At 37.7% G+C, this 19,107-nt stretch overlaps 1 protein-coding gene across 2 annotated transcripts in view; it reads right to left on the reverse strand.

The window, feature by feature from the left end:
- Positions 1-17,659, reverse strand: part of RGS22 (regulator of G protein signaling 22) — a gene marked incomplete at its 3' end in the record, with an annotated part of 133,093 nt that extends 115,434 nt beyond the window's left edge. For both annotated transcript variants that reach the window (XM_081266794.1, XM_081266793.1), the window contains exons 1-3: positions 17,309-17,659; positions 16,795-16,823; positions 6,973-7,035 (exon numbers count right to left, since the gene is read on the reverse strand). In XM_081266794.1, the coding sequence (XP_081122920.1) occupies positions 6,973-7,035; positions 16,795-16,823; positions 17,309-17,333 (117 nt within the window). In that variant the 5' untranslated portion in view covers positions 17,334-17,659. The remainder of the gene's footprint in view (positions 1-6,972; positions 7,036-16,794; positions 16,824-17,308) is intronic.
- Positions 17,660-19,107: the final 1,448 nt, after the last annotated feature.

Genomic DNA, 19,107 nt, shown 5'->3' on the forward strand with positions numbered 1-19,107 from the left:
TTGAAAGCACCCATAAAATATAATGTTACCTTAAACACTGTTCTCAAATTGATCAGTTTTCCTCTGTTCAGTTAAGAACAAGATAAGGTGGAATGTTTGGGTTTAAAACTCATGTTGTGCAAAAATGTTATGTTTAACACTGGAATTGCCCTTGGCAGGAGATTATACTATCAAGAGGAAGGAAGAACAAGACCCATGAGGGAATGGCAGATTCTCCTCTTCCATCTCACATCCTCTCCAGGACACACATTCATAAATTGGTACAACAATCAAGCTTATTCTCAATCTTTAAATCATCCATGCTGCCTCTGCTAAGCATGAACAGTTCAGTTTGCACAGTAATGCATTATAATGCAACACCACTTTAAAACATAGAAGGCACAACTGAAGCAATACAGAGTGGTGTGGTGGCACATAAGGATTCATTTAGCTATCTTTTGTAAACTAAGGAAGAGGTGTGGAGAAAGTAGGAATGCTAGAGTTGGGTCCTGAAGAAAGAACGGACATTCCTTAGTAGACGAGAGGGAAGGAAATTCAGCAAGAGGAGGAGCCAATGCATCCAAATACAGGAGCACAAAACAACAGGCACCTCTTGTGAACCGCAAGCAGGTGACATTGTGGAAGTTTAGTATGTGAGGGGAGAACACCAGGAGAGAAGCCTGGAGAGGAAGACAGGGGACTAGCTCATTGAGGAGCTGCACTGTGGTTCTCTGAGAGAGGTCCCTTGACCAGCAGCATCAGCATCACCTAGGAAACGTAAGAAATGCAAATTCTGGGGCTTCTCCCTAAAATTGGAAACTGGGATGGGGCCCAGCATTCTTAGCTTTAAGAAGCTCTTGGGTAATTCTAATGCACACCCAAGCTTAAAAACCATTGCTTTAGAATGACAAGGCACTACTGCAGGGGTTTTAGCTGAACAGAGGCAGATTTCAGATTAAGACAAACCCCAAAGCCAACTATCTGTTCCCTCATGCTGTCACCTGCACTCACCTACATGAGGGTGCCTGCTGTCTATGTTCTGTACACAGGAGAAAGAACTCTGCTTCATTATCACTCAAATTCTTGTTTCTGCTTAAAAAGAATCTCTCCCATGTATCAGGTCCTTTGTTTTTACCATTTCCAAGCGTGTCTACAAAGCTCTCAAAGTTAAGTATATGACCATAAAAGATATACAGGTTAGGGGGGATAGAAATGAATGATGTGGGAAACATTTTCCAAAAAAACTGACTAGGCTGATTAAGAACACTCAGTTTTTAATCATATGACAGGAAAAATCTTCAGTTTGAACCTCAAACTCAATCCTCCACAAGCTGTTACAGACTGCCCTTTTCCTTACTTAATTTTCTTATTTCAAGAGTATCATTTTCCAAATGTTCTAAAATGAATTGACCTGAAGGTGGTGAAAGCTAACTTTGTAGTACTAGTCATCCATGTGCGAAAAACATTTTCACAGAAAAAGCAAGTGCATGAAAATATTTTTACCACAATAAATTGCTGGTTCCACATTTCTTTGAAAAGAAGAGGGGGAAAAAAAACCTGTGAATAATTAGTGATGTGCTTAAACTGCCAGCCCTGCACCACTGAAACTTACCGGATGCCAAATTATTTAGCTGAACAGTATTTAAATTAAAAACTAATGACTAGGTTAATTTAATACATGTTCATCTCTGCTCCAACTCTGTCTCTACTAATTGAGCTCCAAAGCTATATTTTAAACATGCATCCTAGTCAGTGAATAAAAAACATCTGACTACTTGAATATAAAAAGTCAGTTCCTAATCACAACTTATTTTAATCTAAATTTTATTGTCATTTTAGATGTTTAGCTATAAACTGTTTACTGGAGATTCACCAATCAGATGAAAGGAATAATGTGTCACATAAGACGTACAGAAAATATGCTTAGTTAATAAAGTGATTTACATTAGGTAACGTGAGTGTTTTATGTTGGAGCTACAAGGTTTATCAAAACACCCACAGGTATAAACACTAAACTAAGCAATTATCAAAGCTCCATCAACACCTTGAAAAAATAATCTCTGAGCATTTAAATTCTGGCAAGGGGATACCAAGCCCTCTACCCCCTTACAGACTACTCAATCTCCAAATCTATATTTTCTGTTTCTCTATATCCCCCTCAACTAACAATCCATCTAGCATATAACTCCTCCATAAAGCTGCAAGAAATTATAATAGTTTACAGATAAAAAAGAAAAGTGTGGAGAATCAGTCCAAAAAAAGAAGCTATGGTACAATTCCAAAAGCTCATAGCTAAGCATGGTCTGGCAAACACATGACATACCTTGCAAAAAGGGTATAGACCAGGCCACCCCTTCAGCTTCTGCAAACCATAAATGTCACAAACATTCGAAACCACCCACAGAGGACCAACCTAAATCTATGTGGGCTCGTCAACTCAATCCCACAACAGTCACTGAGCATAAAACACACAAAACAAAACCAAAAGGAAAAAATGTTTTCACACTATAGCACAGAAGAAAACTTAATAAGCAAACACTTGTCCATAAAGAGTTGACAGCAGGAAAAAAAAAAAAAAAAACAACAACAACCTCCCAGACACCAAATGAAAACAATATCTGAATGTGAACTTGGCACAAGAACAAACAGAATGAAGTTATGAAAGCTAGGATTTGGAAAGTGCCATAATCATTTATAACAGCGGCAACTGTCCTGGATTCCCCTCATCAAAAAATAACATGGAGGCAGGCTACCAGCCATCGATTTCTGGATCTTACAATGTGGTCCCAAGGGTGCAATGTTGTAATGGAAAGAAATAGTATAGGAGCCAGAAAGCCTGATTCCTAGGTCCATTTTTGCCAAAATCCAGCTATGGGACTTTGGGCTTGTTAATACAGATGTAGAAGAAATCTTAGAAATCTAGATGACTGAACGGCCCCATAATATGTATCTACACTCTCAGGCTTATTTCTGTAGTAGTTTTGGGTGGGAGGTGGGGATGGAGACCAGGGAGGCAGGAGTAATCCTTTACTTGTTTATTTCAAGGATCTTATATAAAAGATGAGGAAATAAAAACAGAATCATCTTCAAGAAGTTTTGGGAGACACAATAAAAAGACCTATATCTTTGTCCCCAAGAAATTTACAATGTAGCTCCTGAGATAAAATGAGCAGAGAAGAAATTGATCAAAATTTCTTTGGTTGTGTAAGTTCAGTCTTCCACGATAGATAGATAGATAGATAGATAGATAGATAGATAGATAGATAAACAGATAGATACTCTCCCCTATGCAATATTCTATAAGATGACTTCCTGACTTCCATGTAAATACCTCTAATCACATGGAGTTTACTCCTACATAAGACATCCCTATTTCATTGTTTGAAAATAAACCTGAAAATTAGATTCCCTCATAAATGAGGCCTTGGTCATATCCTTTAGTGTCACAGAATATGTTAATACCTCTTCCTCAATCAGATCTTCAAATATTTGATAAGACTACTCCATCCCACCCCAACCACCCAGTCCTAAGCCAGGTTAAACATGCACACTTCTTTCAACCCTTCCTCATCTGACACAGTTTCCAGAGTGTTCATGGGCTGGGTCTCCCTGAGTCTGGTTTGGCAGAGCAGCCCTTAACATATGGCACCAAGAATGGAACACAATATTCCAAATGTGGTCTCACGATTCAACCCTATTATGAGTGCCTTCTATGCTCCCAGACTAATGTTTTTCTTGATCTTGACTATACTTCTATTAATGTACTCCAAAAATATATTAGTTTTGTTTATTTTAGTTCATTTCATACTATGTACCAGAATAAAAATAAGACCAGAGTCTGTTATTCAAATGATCATTTTATTTCTCTGTTGCCAGTTCTGTAGACATCATAATGCAGCAGGAGAATCAAAAGGTTTTAAGCCATGTGGTCCTAGATGGACCCTTGTCATTTACCAGCTGAGTGACCTTAAACTGGAAAAACACTGATTCTCTTGCAACTTTTCACACAAGTCTCTGATAAATATAATTTTTAAAAGGCAAAGTTGATGACAGATTTGTGTGGCACACAAGATTATTCTCCAGATTGGCAATGATCGGCCAATCCAATCAAAGTGGTTGCCTGTTAGGTTTCAGGAATGGAAGAAGAGATTATCTAATTAGTGAAAAGAAAGAAAAGAGAAGCACTAATCCTTAATATACATTACCTCACTTCTTTTTTTAAAAAAAATATTTTTTAAGACGGACACAATATCTTTATTTATTTCATTCATTTTTATGTGGTGCTGAGGATTGAACCCAGTGCCTCCACTCTACCACTGAGCTATAACCCCAGCTCCACATTCCCTCACTTCTTAATAATCTTATAAAAGGCAAGTATATTGTTTTTACAGATAAATAAGTAAAGGAATTGAGTGATGTTTATAAGATCACAACAGTAATGAGTAGAAAGACCACACTCAAACACACTTTGGTCTCACTCCTGTCACTAACAATTATATGGTAAGAATGGAGCATAAGAAAATATATGGCCAAGGTGGGTGGGTGGGTTAGAGGAGCAGAAAACAGTGTGCAGAGTGGCATCAGTAATACACACTAGAGCAGAGCCAGAAAGATTGAGCCAAATTATCATGGGTCTTGAATTCCATACTAAAGAATGTCGAGTTCAATCTGGTTATAGTTAGTGAACCAGTTCAAATATTTGAAAACTAATTTCACAGATAATGATAAGGACTTTGGGGACAAATAAAACCATATAAGTGGTGTGTGTGTTGGGGATATTATTTTAGAATTGGTAGGGAAGGCTTTCTGAACAGAAGTGATTTAATTCAGGGAGAAAGTGATATAGATACCTTAGGGAAGAGTGTTCCAGGCTGAAAGACCCTGAAAATATTTGGCATATTCATATTTGAGATACATGGAGAAGGCTACTTAAGCTCAAAAAGAATTATCCAAGGAAAAAGGATAGGAAATAAAGCTCAAAAGATGGCAAGAACCAAATCATACTGGATTCTGGATTTTATTCGTAGTTAATGAGAAGCCTCTAAAATAGGGTTTTGAGCAGATCAGGAAGTAACATCATTCAATTTATTATTTTTAAAACACTTTATTGAAATCCTAACTCACTGAATTTATGATTCCTTAAAATACCAGTTCATAACGATCCTAAAAAAGAGATTAGTTTGGCACACCGATTCTCAGTAAACCCATGCTGGCTTCTAATTCTTAGCTAAGTGCTCATAAACTAAACATCACTAAAATGGTCTAGAATTTTGCCAGGCACTTGGTTTAAGAATCTATCACTCCTTCTCCTCCCTATCCCCAAATTCTTTTTGCAACTGTGTGACATTTTCCCTTCTCTTGTCTTGTGATGTGAAGAATGGGTAATTGACAGGTTGACGGTGTGATATTACCTATAGTGCAAAAGAAGGTATGGGGGAAGGGGCAGTAAAAACAGGGGATTTGGAAATAGAAAAGAGGCCAGCCTGAAACACATGAAGGTTTCAAATTTATGAATGTCTACTGGGGAGGGATGAAAAACATGACTACACAGAATTCAACAGAAATCACACTCTATTATTTCACCCAAAGCCTGGAAGAAAACATACAAAAATGGTAATGTTTATTTTGACTGAATGGCAGGATTATGGTTGAATTTTTCTCACATTTTTGACAAAATTTCTATATTATTGTTACATTCTTGCATAATTTCAAATAGATTTTTTTAAAAAAAAAAAGAATGTTAAGCAGGGGAATTTATTTTCTGGAGCAAGAAAAAGGTGGGAAAAATCACAAATCTTGAAACTTAAATGTTCAGAAACTAAAGTTAGACTTACAGAAATTTTTCTATTTAAAATTCTATAAAAAATACAAAATTTGTTATATATTTAGAGACCTTGATCACATGTATTCTAATATGTAAAATTATATGCATTAGAAATATATAATTTTATAGAGGATGGAGAAACAGTGGAGATTGAAGAGCACAAAGGAAAGTTTATTCATTCTAAAAGAACGAAATTCTTGCAATTTTGTGACACTATTGGATCTTTTTAAGTAATGTATAACAAGATGATGAAAGGTAGACTACCAAATCCTGAAGTGTCACTCAAGTCTTGTTCCTGGAAAGAAAGAAGGTACCTTGGTGTCTTTAACTCTTACATATGGTTCTAAAGATCCAGCTGAACCAAGTGCAGGAGAGAACACAGATTATTTGGGTGGGAAAAATCACAAAACAGCCATGGATGTATAAATAGATACATACTCAAATACAAGAACTAATCTCAGCAATAAAGTACTAGATAGGACTGAATACTACATTCTCCTCAAAAAATACTCTCAGTGGTTTGATTTAAGAGATTTAACATTTTATGGTCCACTCCCTTTAAAATTATTTTGAACTTCTTTATATTCCACATTTTCCCTGGTAAAAGTTTAAATGAAAAAAGTATTCGTGCTTTTTATAATGTATAAGGAAAACCTTTCTTTATCTAACTTTCTTTTAACTGCTATTCCACACAATAATATTAAACTTTCTATGAACCCTCATTTTGTTTCCCAAATCACTTCTAACTTTACTTTATTGGTCACTGCTAAGACTGAAACTCTAATAACCAGCACCCACCTATGTTACACCAAGAGTATCCCAAGTCTTATCTACTATGGATAGAAAACACTTGTTGTCTTGTATGTAAATTCCACTTTCATATCTGACCACAAGGATGAAAATAATTGCCTGGAGTAAAACATTTGAGTTTCTTGAGTTTTTGATATTCTGTCCTTATCATCTCTGTTCAAAGCCTAACATAATGCCAAATACAACTGTCATATTTTATACAGAATACTCTTTGATGCTTAGGAGAACTCCAGCTTTCTTCAATAAGAATAATTTCTAAATATGACTCAAACCCAAATGGTTAACTCTATAAAGATAATTCAGTGATTACAATATTTTCCTTTGATAATATATTCAATAGAACATAATAATGTACTCACTGGCAGGCTTAGGAATTCATTAAAGTAGTCCACAAGGAAGCCATCTGTTGCCAAAAAATCTTCCTTCAAAAACATAAGAAAACAATATTCTGATTATGTGAAGATGTTTTAAAACATGCCCATATTATTCTCTAATTCTGCTATCAATTTATTTTTATACAGATCTTCAGATCTTTTTTAGTCAGTCAACAGTGAATCCTCACCCCAAACATAACACAGTGCTACAGTCTCTGGAAGGCAGGAATAACAAAAACAGAATGGAACATACAAGACTTTGCTGCTGTACTAAGCTCAAAACAGAATGCATGAAAAAAGTAGTGCAATGCTTAAAAGAATAGACAAATACAAAATAATTCCACCACCCAGGACATTTCCCACAGACTTATTAAAATCCATATATTTCATAAAAATAAAGCAGTCAATAAAGTCCGAAGCAGTGTTTGGGGTTAAAAGGCAATCGAGAAGGTAAATTTCTTAAATTTCTCAGTAGAAGCACTAAACCAAGTGAAGAAAATGTTCTCTGTCTGCCTCTCAGAGATATGGGCTTTTGTAATTTGGGTTCTGCTTCATTTTTTTTTTTCAACTTTAAAAATTTTTTATATTCTGCTTCCTTTTTGCATGAGGAAACTCTGACAATGCACATGTTCTCAGCATAAGGATTGTATACATTTTTCCATTACTATCTCATCCACCAACATAGCCACTTTTAAAACTGGCAAAATTGAAATGCCACCGCCAAGAACAAAATTTCTCTTCCAAATCATAAAATACCTTATTTTATAAGTCATTGTTTCCTTTGTGTCAAAAGCACATCATGGCACACTCTGTTGAACAGTACATGTGTTTATTTTGTTATCCATAATTATATTTTAATTTTGCAAATCTAACATGAAAATTGACAATATAACACAATGCTATTATTTTCAGATGACTAATGACTTTCCTTTCATATAATGCTGGCCAATTTTTTAAAAAAATTACTGCAGTGTAGTGTGATCCAGACGATTACAATGGTATATTTACAACTACTTTGGAAAACAGGTGTTCATGGTAATTTCTTTAAGTAAACTCTAGTATTAGAAAAGAGTTATGAACAATCACAGGACTTATCAGGGAATTTACTAGAAATTTCAACTGGTTAAAAGAACAACAAACCAAGGAGTTAATAAATATAACACATTCAAAGTGGTACCTTAGTAGTATATGCAAATAAGTTCTGATTGACAAAGGTCTAATAAAGCAGAACAAGGCAAGTATTATTTGGGGGGAAGCTATAGCTAATAACTTTTACCTTTCAAAGTTACCTTAATTTCCTAGGACTATATTTAGTTAAGTAGCTTGTTTCTGCTTACTTTTATGAGAAAACATCTGAATTCAATAAATGTTTTTAGTATCTCCAAGGTAAATGGTGTTGTGTTAGAAAAAGAGTAGGCAAATTTTGCAGTACTAGGCCACATGATCAAAAATCCAGAGATGGAAGGATGTGTACTTTAAATTAACAACAGTAGTGGAGTATATTCCCTTGTTAGTTTTTCTCAATTATGCACTTTATTTTAAATTTTTAGCTGTACTATAGAATACATATTTCACAGAGCCTGGGGGACCTAATATTGTCAGGATTTTGACTAGCCACATTGCTAGAATTTCTAGACAATCCTTGGCTTCAATATTTACTTCCAGATGCCTCATATTTCTAAAAGACTCTAACTCAATGAACTATATGATGAGGCACCCATTTTGTTGTTGTTGTTTTTTTCCTTAATGTATTTTAGACACAAAAACTTTCATGAAATAAGAGTACAAATAAATTACTAGGAAATGAAATGAAGCACTTACATTGCAATCCCAATTTTTATTGCCAAATTCAATAGTTATAAACATATTTTGTCAAATGCCACCAAGATTCTAAACAGTCGTGATTTCTGAGCTCATCTTGCCACAGATGGCCAAGAGTTCTTAGGTGGCACTAGTAGCCCTGCTCTAACCCCATGGAGATTCAGCATTTCCTGGCAGTCACAGCCTTCAGTTTGTACTTACAGGCAACTGTAGATGTGTTAGGTGTTATTCAAATTCATAAAAATCTAATTTCTTTTCTGAATTTGTAACTTAACATCTATTGATACTAAACACCGGCAGATCTGTTGATATGGGGCAGTTCGGCCATGGGAAATCAGCGCAGACTGCTTCAGTAGGAAGGCCTGTACTTCTCTAAATACAGGAGCACATTTCCCACTGCAGTTACCAGTTCAATGTGTTCAAATGTCCTGTCACATCAGCAGGTAGTCTCGCAAACCAAGGAAGAGCTGATAAATCTTTTTCTCCCAAAGTCTTTAAATTACCAAAGAAAGAAAGAAAGCCTTGATCTGAAGCAGCAGCAGCTCAGTTATTCTCTATTATTTTCTTTTTTTTCTATGAACCAGTTACTAATTTTTTAAAATTTTTCATTGTTTTAATTATTTATACATGACAGTAGAATGCATTTATATACTTTGCATTTATATATTTTTATACATATATAAATGGTATATAATTTCTCATTTTTCTGAGTATACATATTGTAGAATCACATTGGTCATATAGTCACATACCTACATAGAGTAATAATGTCTGTTTCAATCTTTCTTATCCCCAATTTCCCTGCCTTCCCCTCCTTTCACTTCCCTCTACCTAATCTAAGGTAATACTATTCTTTTTTTTTTTTTTTTGCATTACAATTCTTTATGCACATATATACCACAATTTTTGTATCTCTGTTTGTATATAAAGTATGTTGACACCCAATTCAAGCCTTCATACATGTACTTTGTATAATGATGTCTATCACATTTTTCACATTTCTTAATGAATTAATAAACATTTCTTAATGAATTAATTAAGAATTCCTTAAAGAATTCATTTCCTAATTCTTCCTACTTGGGTTTGATATCTTCCAAATAAACATTAAACTGGTGATGTTTAAAGGTACAATCAAGAAGAAACTACATTGCAATCAATTCCTCCATTACATCATCCCATGAACCTGACTGCTGAATTTGCAACACAGATTTTCTGCTGAATGATGCAATGGAAGGTAGGAACACTTCTTCAGAACTGAATACACTCTTGGAACCTATTTTTTTCATGTATTCCAGGTGTGCCATCTGTGGAAATGAAGTCAACTTTTCCATTTTTAGTCCAAACTTCTCAAATTTCTTACTGAAAGTTGGCTAGGTAAAATAGCTTATGCATGCTTGCTAAATATGGTAGATTATAATTTTTGGCTTATTTTCTATACCCTCAAATCAAATGAATTACACTTTTTTCACCACTCTAAAAGATGTTTAAGGTATACAAAGATCTTATAAACTGTTTCCTCAGAGGTAAAGATGTTATCTAGTAGAAAGAATCAGAAGAGACTCAAGTGGAGAAAATGGCATTTGAAATATACTTTAAATAACTTTAAATTCTATATTTTTTAAAGAAAGCATGCCTTTGAATTTTTAAAAAATATCTTTATTTTTTATTTTTATGTGGTGCTGAGAATCGAACCCAGTGCCTCATGAATGCCAGGCGAGCCACATCCCCACTTGAGCTACATCCCCAGCCCTAAATTCTATATTTAGAAATATAAATATAAGAGGCAATGAAGAGCACAGAGTGAAATTACATAAATAAAGAAGAAAGGCCAGAAAGCAAAACATAAGGTAGTTTTTTCTGGGGAATAGAGGCAAGAATCAAACTGGGAAAGAGCTTGAAGGAACTTTCTAGAATTATGGTAATGCTCTATATATTGATTGGAGTTTGGATTACACAGGTATATACATTTGACAAAATTCATCAAATGATCCAAAATTTTTGCATGTCAGAGTGTATAAATTTTACATCAACAAAAAAATCAAACTATTATTGAAGTACAGTTCGTGATATTCACACTGAGGTGTTTTGAGGTGAAGCATACCAATCACTGTAACTTATTTTAAAAATAAGTTAGGTTGAAGGATTGCTGGCAGGACAGAAAAAAGGACAGAAAATGTACATGTTGCAAAATAATAATTGTGAAATCCTGATAAGTCTATCAGCGTTCATTACACAATTCTTTTTTTGGCAGGGAGGGGAGGTTCTGAGGATTGAACTAGGGGGCACTCAACCACTGAGCCACAGTCCCAGTTCTATTTTTTGTATTTTATTTAAAGATAGGGTCTCGCTTTGTTGCTTAGTGCCTCACTATTGCTGAGGCTGGCTTTGAACTTGTGATCCTCCTGCCTCAGCCTCCTGAGCCACTGGGATTACATGTGCGCCACCACACCCAGTTATACAATTCTTTTAATTTTCTTATATGTTCCAAAGAAGATGATATATTCTTGGTGGGAATATACTTTGTATATTTGTTGATTAATCAACAAATATATGAAAAAATTTCATCATCACTAGCAATTGGAGAAATGCAAATCAAAACTACTCTAAGATTTCATCTCACTCCAGTCAGAATGGCAGCTATTAAGAATATAAACAATAATTGTTGGTGAGGATGTGGGGAAAAAGGTACATTCATACACTGCTGGTGGGACTGCAAATTGATGCAACCAATATGGAAAGCAGTATGGAGATTCCTTGGAAAACTTGGAATGGAACCACCATTTGACCCAGCGTATCCCTCTCTTCCTGGTCTATACTCAAAAGACTTAAAAACAGCATACTACAGGGACACAGCCACATCAATATTTATAGCAGCACAATTCACAATAGCTAAACTGTGGAGCCAACCTAGATGCCCTTCAGTAGATGAATGGATAAAAAAAAATGTGGCATATATACACAATGGAATATTACTCAGCAATAAAAGAGAACAAAATCATGGCATTTGCAGGTAAATGGATGGCGTTGGAGAAGATAATGCTAAGTGAAGTTAGCTAATTCCAAAAAAACAAATGCTGAATATTTTCTCTGATATAAGAAGGCTGATTCATAGTGGGGTAGGGAGGGGGAGCTTGGGAGGAATAGATGAATTCTATATAGGGCAGAGGGGTGGGAGGGAAAGAGAGCGGGTAGGGGATTAGAAATGATGGTGGAATGTGATGAACATCATTATCCAAAGTACACGTATGAAGACATGAATTGGTAGGAATATACTTTGTATAAAACCAGAGATATAAAAAATTTTTGCTCTATATGTGTAATATGAATTGTAATGCATTCCACTGTCATATGTAAATTTAAAAAATTAATAAAAATTTATCATAATAGAATGCTGTGGGTGGTAGTTATATATAAGGAAACAAAACCAAATTTCTTTGCACTTTATGGACAGCCATCTTAACTTCCTGTGTACTAAATGACATCCTAAATTACTGTCATTACCTCTAGAATAAATTCCTGGTTATCTGATCATCTTTGGACCACTACTCTGGGATGCTATCCACAAAAGATAGACCCCTGAGACCTCTGTTTCACCCTCTTCTCCATAACCAGTCAAATGTGCTTTCCTAACCCTCCTTAACCACACTAACCTACGGGTCAGTCTCCCATAGGTTTCATACTTCATTTAATACAAAGAGCCCACTGTCCCAATCTTTTCTGCATAATCCATTCATCATATGGCTTGTGATGAGTGCAATTTGGTTCCTGCTCATCTGTCTAACCTTACCGCATACTAACATGCTCCAGTCTCAGTAATTTTCATAGTTCAGTACTTTGACACATTCTGATTTTTTGTCTGGAGAGTTTTGTTCTCCCCTGTTCACTGTCTACCCTTTTTCTTTCCACAAGGTCTGGAATAATGGTAATCTGTGTTTTCCCTATAAAATCATTTATCGCTTCATTCTATAATTATCTGTGTACATGTCTCACCTACTGGAACTTGTGAACTTCCAGAAGAAAAAGTCTGTTTCTTACTCATTTTTAAAATTCCCAAATGCCCTTATATAGTAATGCTTAAAACATTCCTGTTGAATAAATGTTCAAATAATCACACTGAGGATATGAAACCTGAAAAGACCAACAACTTAACAAAGAATCTAAGAAAACAATACTAATAAAATAATAAGAGATGTTGTCAAAAGAGAAAGCAAGGTAAATAAAGAATGCAAGGTGGGGGCATGTGTGAGGCACTGGGTTCAATTCTCAGCACCACATATAAATAAATAAAATAAAGTCCATTGACGACTGAAAAAGAAAGAAACTGCAAAATTTATAGATTATAAGTATGAATATATAATATATAAGGTAGTATATCTCTGGAAAACAAATGATTGAATCTAATGAACAGTTCTATGCTTTGGGGATGAAGAGGCCATGTTAAGGATAAAATATTTTACAGGCATCCGTGACAGTATTGTACTGTTAGATCCACTGATTGATTGAGACAATATAGTGTGAAAAAACAATACTATCTATATAGCAGCACAGAACCAAAAAAGCACTATTTGAATGAAATCTTAGAAGTTTATTTGTCTCACAAAATCATAGGCAGTTCAGGGCAGGCAGCATGGCTGCCAAATATCATGAATATTAGAGTTAAAAAAATTTAGCTTCCAACATGTGGTACCTATACCCAATGGAATATTACTCAGCCATAAAAAAGAATGAAATGATGGCGTTTTTTGGTAAATGGATGGAACTGGAGACTATCATACTAAGTGAAATGAGCCAAAAAAAAAAAAAAAACCAAAGAAACAACAGCCAAATGTTGTTCTCTCCGATATGCGGACGCTGACTCACAATGGTGGGAGGGGGGTTCACCATACTGGACAGGGTGGAGTGGGTGGAAGGAAGGGGAGATGGTAATGGGAAAGAGTAGAATAAATTGGACATAAGTTTCCTATGTTCATATATGAATTCATGACCAATGTAACTCCATATCATGTACAACACAAAAGTGGGAATTTATACTCCATGTATGTATGTCAAAATACATTCTACTGTCATATATAACTAAAAAGAACAAATTAAAAATTCTTTTTTGAAAAAAGAAAATAATTCAGTTTCCAATTGTGGCTCATCTAGTTACTAGCTATGTGACCTGGGATTGGTTATCTGATCTCCGTAAACATCAATTTTCCAGAAGTAGGACACAACACTTCTGTGTACATTCTACTGACCAGAATTTAGTTACATAACCACATCTGGCTGCAGAGGAAGCTAGAAAATGTAACCTTTATTCTGGAGAGTGAAGAGTCTAGTACCTATTATGAAAAATGAAAAAAAATGGGGTTGGGGAGCTACAAATCTCTGCCACACTCTTTGACTAAAAGAAGACAGTTTATGGATGAGAACAACACTTTCACACTTCAGAAAAACAAAGGTAAATGTATGTTCAAGGCAGGGTAGTTAATTAATCGTAGAGGATGCTTGATTGAGCATGTGAGCTTAAGGATCTAGTCACAAACTGGTCTCAATGGAAAGCTGCCCTGAGCTCCAAGGCAGTCTGGATGATGTTAGGTTGGAAAGGTTTCATGGAGGAGATGAGCTAGGCCTGGAAGAATGTGCAAGATTGTGAAATGATTGGGAAAGGGCAACTGAGACCAAACTCAACAGCAAAGGCGGGAGCCAAGCAGGGTAGTTTGGCTGGACCAAAAGGCATGTGGAAGTACTTTACAAACCCCAAACAGGATGAATGTCATCTTTATCACAAGAGAAATATTGGGAGGTAAGGTTAAAGAAGGTTAAACAGTTATAGAAAAGTTTGAATGCAAAAGGCATTTGACATTCTGGCTCCCCCAGTTATTAAACGTGTAGCCAAAGTTCACCTCTGTGAACTTCAACTTCCTCATCTGTGAAATGTGGGTCATAATAAGCAGATAATAAGGTTGTGTAACATGGTAATTTTTTTTTAAAGAGCTAAGAGCAATCTGGTAGCTAGGGTCAGAGGATGGATGAAAGAAAAATCTAAAGGTACAGCAAAGCAGTAGCTGGTCACCAGTACAGTTCATGAACAGGAGTTTGCATTTTATGCTTTAGTCAAAGAAAAACTGGAGTTGGCAGAGGGACTATTGAAGACAGGGATATCAGTTAGGACCACTGCCAAGGTCCAGGCCAGGGATAAAGGCCTGAAATAAGACAGTAGCCGTCAGGATGGAAAAAAAGATCTAGCTATGAAAGAAACTTGGTAAATGATTACAGGCAGGGGAAGAAGAAAGGCTCTGGTTTGAGTGACTGAATGACCAGGACCCCCATTAACCAAAATAAGAAAAAGAGAAGGAACAAGAATTGGGAATCAGGAAGAGAGATAAAAGTTCTGTTGAGGTGATGTAGGTACATCCAGATGATGCCCAATAGCACTGGCTATATAGAAGTGGCATCAAAAGCGGTATCTAGGCTAGAGGTGTGTAGACTTGAAAGTGCCAAAAAAAAAAAAGGAGCTCAAGAAGCAAAAAAGGAGGGGCTGGGGATGTGGCTCAAGCGGTAGCGCGCTCGCCTGGCATGCGTGCGGCCCGGGTTCGATCCTCAGCACCACATACAAACAAAGATGTTGTGTCCGCCGAAAACTAAAAAATAAATATTAAAAAATTCTCTCTCTCTCTCTTTCTCTCTCTCTCCTCTCTCACTCTCTCTTTAAAAAAAAAAAAAAAAAAGAAGCAAAAAAGGAGCTCACGCAGAGAAATCCTGAAGAACAAAAAATCCTGAAGAAGGCCAATACTTTCATGAGAAAAGAAAAAGAGAAGCTAGAAAGAAGGAATAAATGAAAGATTAAAGAACTTTAAAGACAGTGGTGTTAAAGAAGCCAAGGGGGTGGGCTAATAGAGTCTTCAAGCTGTGCAAACTGGGTCAAATGCCTGAAATAGCGAACTGCTCAAACATCAAGGGGTATGTTACTGAATGCTCTTCAGAGAGCTTGTGCTGGAATCCTAGAAGAAAGGATCAGCTGGCTCCAGAAATGTTCGCCTCCTACTGGAACAAAGAGCAGTTCAGGCTTAAGGCCTGAAGAAGCTTTAAAAATTTTCCCCACTAAACAGAACTCTGCCAACATGGCCAGAAGATGGGAGGAATATCTGACCAACTCTGTGTACCTCTACCTTGGTGTATGTGTAGGGTGGGGGTGGGGGTTCCTCTGCCTCTCTCCCTTTCTCTGTCTCAGCAGCATAGATCTGTAAAGGTCAAAATGGAAGCTGCCAACCCAGGAAGACAGCCCTCCCTCCTCTCTAGTTCTTATCCCTCTAGGACTGCAATCATTCATGCTTGTTGAATAAAAAGCCAAAAGCAAATATGATAATCAGCCAACAAGAGAAATAAGTGCTGGAGGACATAAGCAAATAATAGAAGTGGTTAGAGCTCTTGGATTCAGAGTCAGACTTTGCTATTTCCTAGCCGTGTGTAATTTGGGGCAAGTCCCTTAAATATACAATAGGAAATACAGACGAACCCATACTGAAGATAGCATGTGTCTAAATGATGATGTGTATAATTTGGCAAAATACTTATTATTACTCAACTTCTCCAGAAGTCGGAACTAAGAACAATACCTAAAAAATTTGAAAAGGAATTATAAATTAATCACTATCAGTCAATGCTACTTACTAATGTTTACTGCAACCAGGAACTGTGCGTCACATCACAACAAAACCATGGAAATAAACCCTACCTCTCATGGAGACGCTAAAGAGTTCAGAGAAATTAAGTGAGATCATTTATGTGAAAGAACTTTAATAATGATCAAAATTCATCAGAAAAATTAATTGGCTCCTTCTAAAGAATATAAAAAGGTCTTATACCCAGTTTTCACCATTGTTACTAAATCAAAGCTTCTACTAGGAAAAAAGGAAAAGCACACAGCTTTCATCTATGATACAATATCTCATATTGGGGGAAAAAAAGCAAAAATAAATAGCCCCTTTAAAATTTACTTACAAATTCTTCTTCTGTAATATCTGGTGGCTCTGAAACAAGATAAAATATTACATTATCTCACTCAAATCTGATTTCCTCTTAGAGTAAATGAAATAATCGGAGACAGCGCCCAGCCCTACTTTATACATGGGTAAGCTCTGTAAAATTTTGGCCCTCTGTTCATTCTCTGCACATGGATTGAATTTTAAGTTGGAATTCAAGGTGGAAGTGGGGAGGCCAGGCCTCTGGAATCCAGCTTGGTCACTAATTCACTGTGACCCTGGAGTTAACCTTTCTCCACGGAGGCCTCCGTTACTCCAGCTGCAAAATGGAGAGTTAAGCAAGATAAAGCAACTCGGTGCCAATGTAAACGGGGGAGGAGGTGAATTTCCTAATAAAAGCAATGCGAGGGCGGTGAAGCCAGATTTCCGACCGTCAGGAAGAGGGGACGCCCGGGCGAGCAGTAACCTCCAGCGCCCTGCGCGAGGCGCGGCCCGGGGTTCCGCGTCCGGCCCCGGGCAAGCCGCGCACCTACCCGCGGTGAGCCGCTTCTTCGGCATGCCGCCGCCCGCGCCCGGGGCCCGCGCGAGCCGTCAGGGCCCGCTGCAAGGTGCCCGCTCCCGCCAGAGCCGTCTGCCGGGGAGCGACGCCGGGCTGCGCGCGTGTCCCCGCCGCGCCCGGTTGCTATGGCGCGAGACAATGCGGCCGCCGCACGCCGCGCTCCCCCGGCTCCTGCCTCTGGGCAGCCCCCCGGGAGCGGGCCCTGGAGAGCTGTCGCCCTTAAAAGACCCTTGGAGCCGGCGGGTTGCCGTGGAGACCCGGGCTCAGGCCGGGGCTCGCTCAGCAGGACCCCGCCCGCCCCGTCCAGGGAACTCCGAAGTCCCCGACTAACGACAGGCCGGCTGGCCCCGGGGTGCGGACGCACAAGGACTCCAGGCCGGCTGGTCTTGAACCAAGGAGGACGAAGGCGTCTTGATGGAGCAGAAGGCGTTCAGCATACACCATATGTAGAAAAAGTTAAATACCCACCGACTTTGGGAACCAGATCCTTCCCCGCACCTTTTCTCCAGTTAGGGATGCTGCACTTTCAAGTTTTCTAAGTTTTAAAAATTACCCGAGGAAGGCTGGGGATATAGCTCAGTTGGTAGAGTGCTTGCTTTGCATGCACAAGGCCCTGGGTTCAGTCTCAGCACCAAATATATATAAAAACTATACACAGCAATGTATCCAATGCAAATGTTCAAAAAGAAGCACATCTTCCACATCATCTTCAAAGTCATCTTCTAACAAAAACCTAATGACTGCTACATGGTACCTTCACCTACCAGTTGGTTTCTCAAACCAGAAACCTAGGAGTTTCCCCCCTAAATTTTTCCTTCCAAACCCCATATTCAGTCAAGCATTGGGTCCTGCCAATTCTAAAAGTGTTTCTGCAATCTATAATCTCCTCTCCATTTTCACTAGCAACCACAGCCTTAGTGCAGGCTCCCATCTGTACTATTGTAAAAACTTCCTCACTTGTTTCCCTTCCAGCCTTTGCTTCCAGTGGAGTTCCCCTTAAATCCATTCTCCATGCTGAAAGCAATATCATCTATCTAAATACCAATCTGACTTACTTAAAACCTTCAGTGGCTCCACATTTGCTTTCTCAGTGTGGAGGACCCTCAAGGTTGGGCAGGGGCCAGCAGGTATGCAAATGCTTAAGCAAGGAGTTAGACAATTGGTGCTCACATTCCAAGGAAGCATAACACCTGCCCAGTTATATTTATTGCTTTTTCAATATGACATAGGAAAAGACAAAAGTAAAATAAACTATTGTCTCAGCCAGACAAAATCAGAGGGTGAGATGAAATCAAGAGGGAGTAGAAGAGAACAGAGGTAAGAAGAGGTGTGAGGAGAAAAATCACAGGTCCTAAACAGGAGAGTTTGAACAGAGAAATGTCCTAGTTTTACTTTAATGTGAAAGGATGGTCCTGGGTGCTGTCTAGACGATGTAGACAGCACAAGTAGAGGCAGGTAAGAGTGGATAGAGGCTCAGAGCAGGCAACACAGGTTTAGCAGTCCCTCTGCCAACTCCAGTTTTTCTTTGTCTAAAGCATAAAATGCATACATTTTTCAAGGGGAGCTCAGAGAATATCTGAGCAGTTGAATGGGGGAAAGGAAGAGAGTAGCTGAGAATGACTCCAAGGTTTTCAGCCTGAACATCCAGAAGGCCAGAGCAGCCATCGACTGAGGGAGGGAATGCTATGACGGACCTTGTTGAGAGGAGTTTAAGTCTATTTGCCATCCAAATGAAGATTTTGAGTTTGCAATTGACACTGGAACTCAGAATTT

This window comes from Spermophilus citellus (assembly GCF_964194105.1).
Source record: "Spermophilus citellus genome assembly, chromosome: 14".
NCBI classification, from domain to species: Eukaryota; Metazoa; Chordata; class Mammalia; order Rodentia; family Sciuridae; genus Spermophilus; species Spermophilus citellus.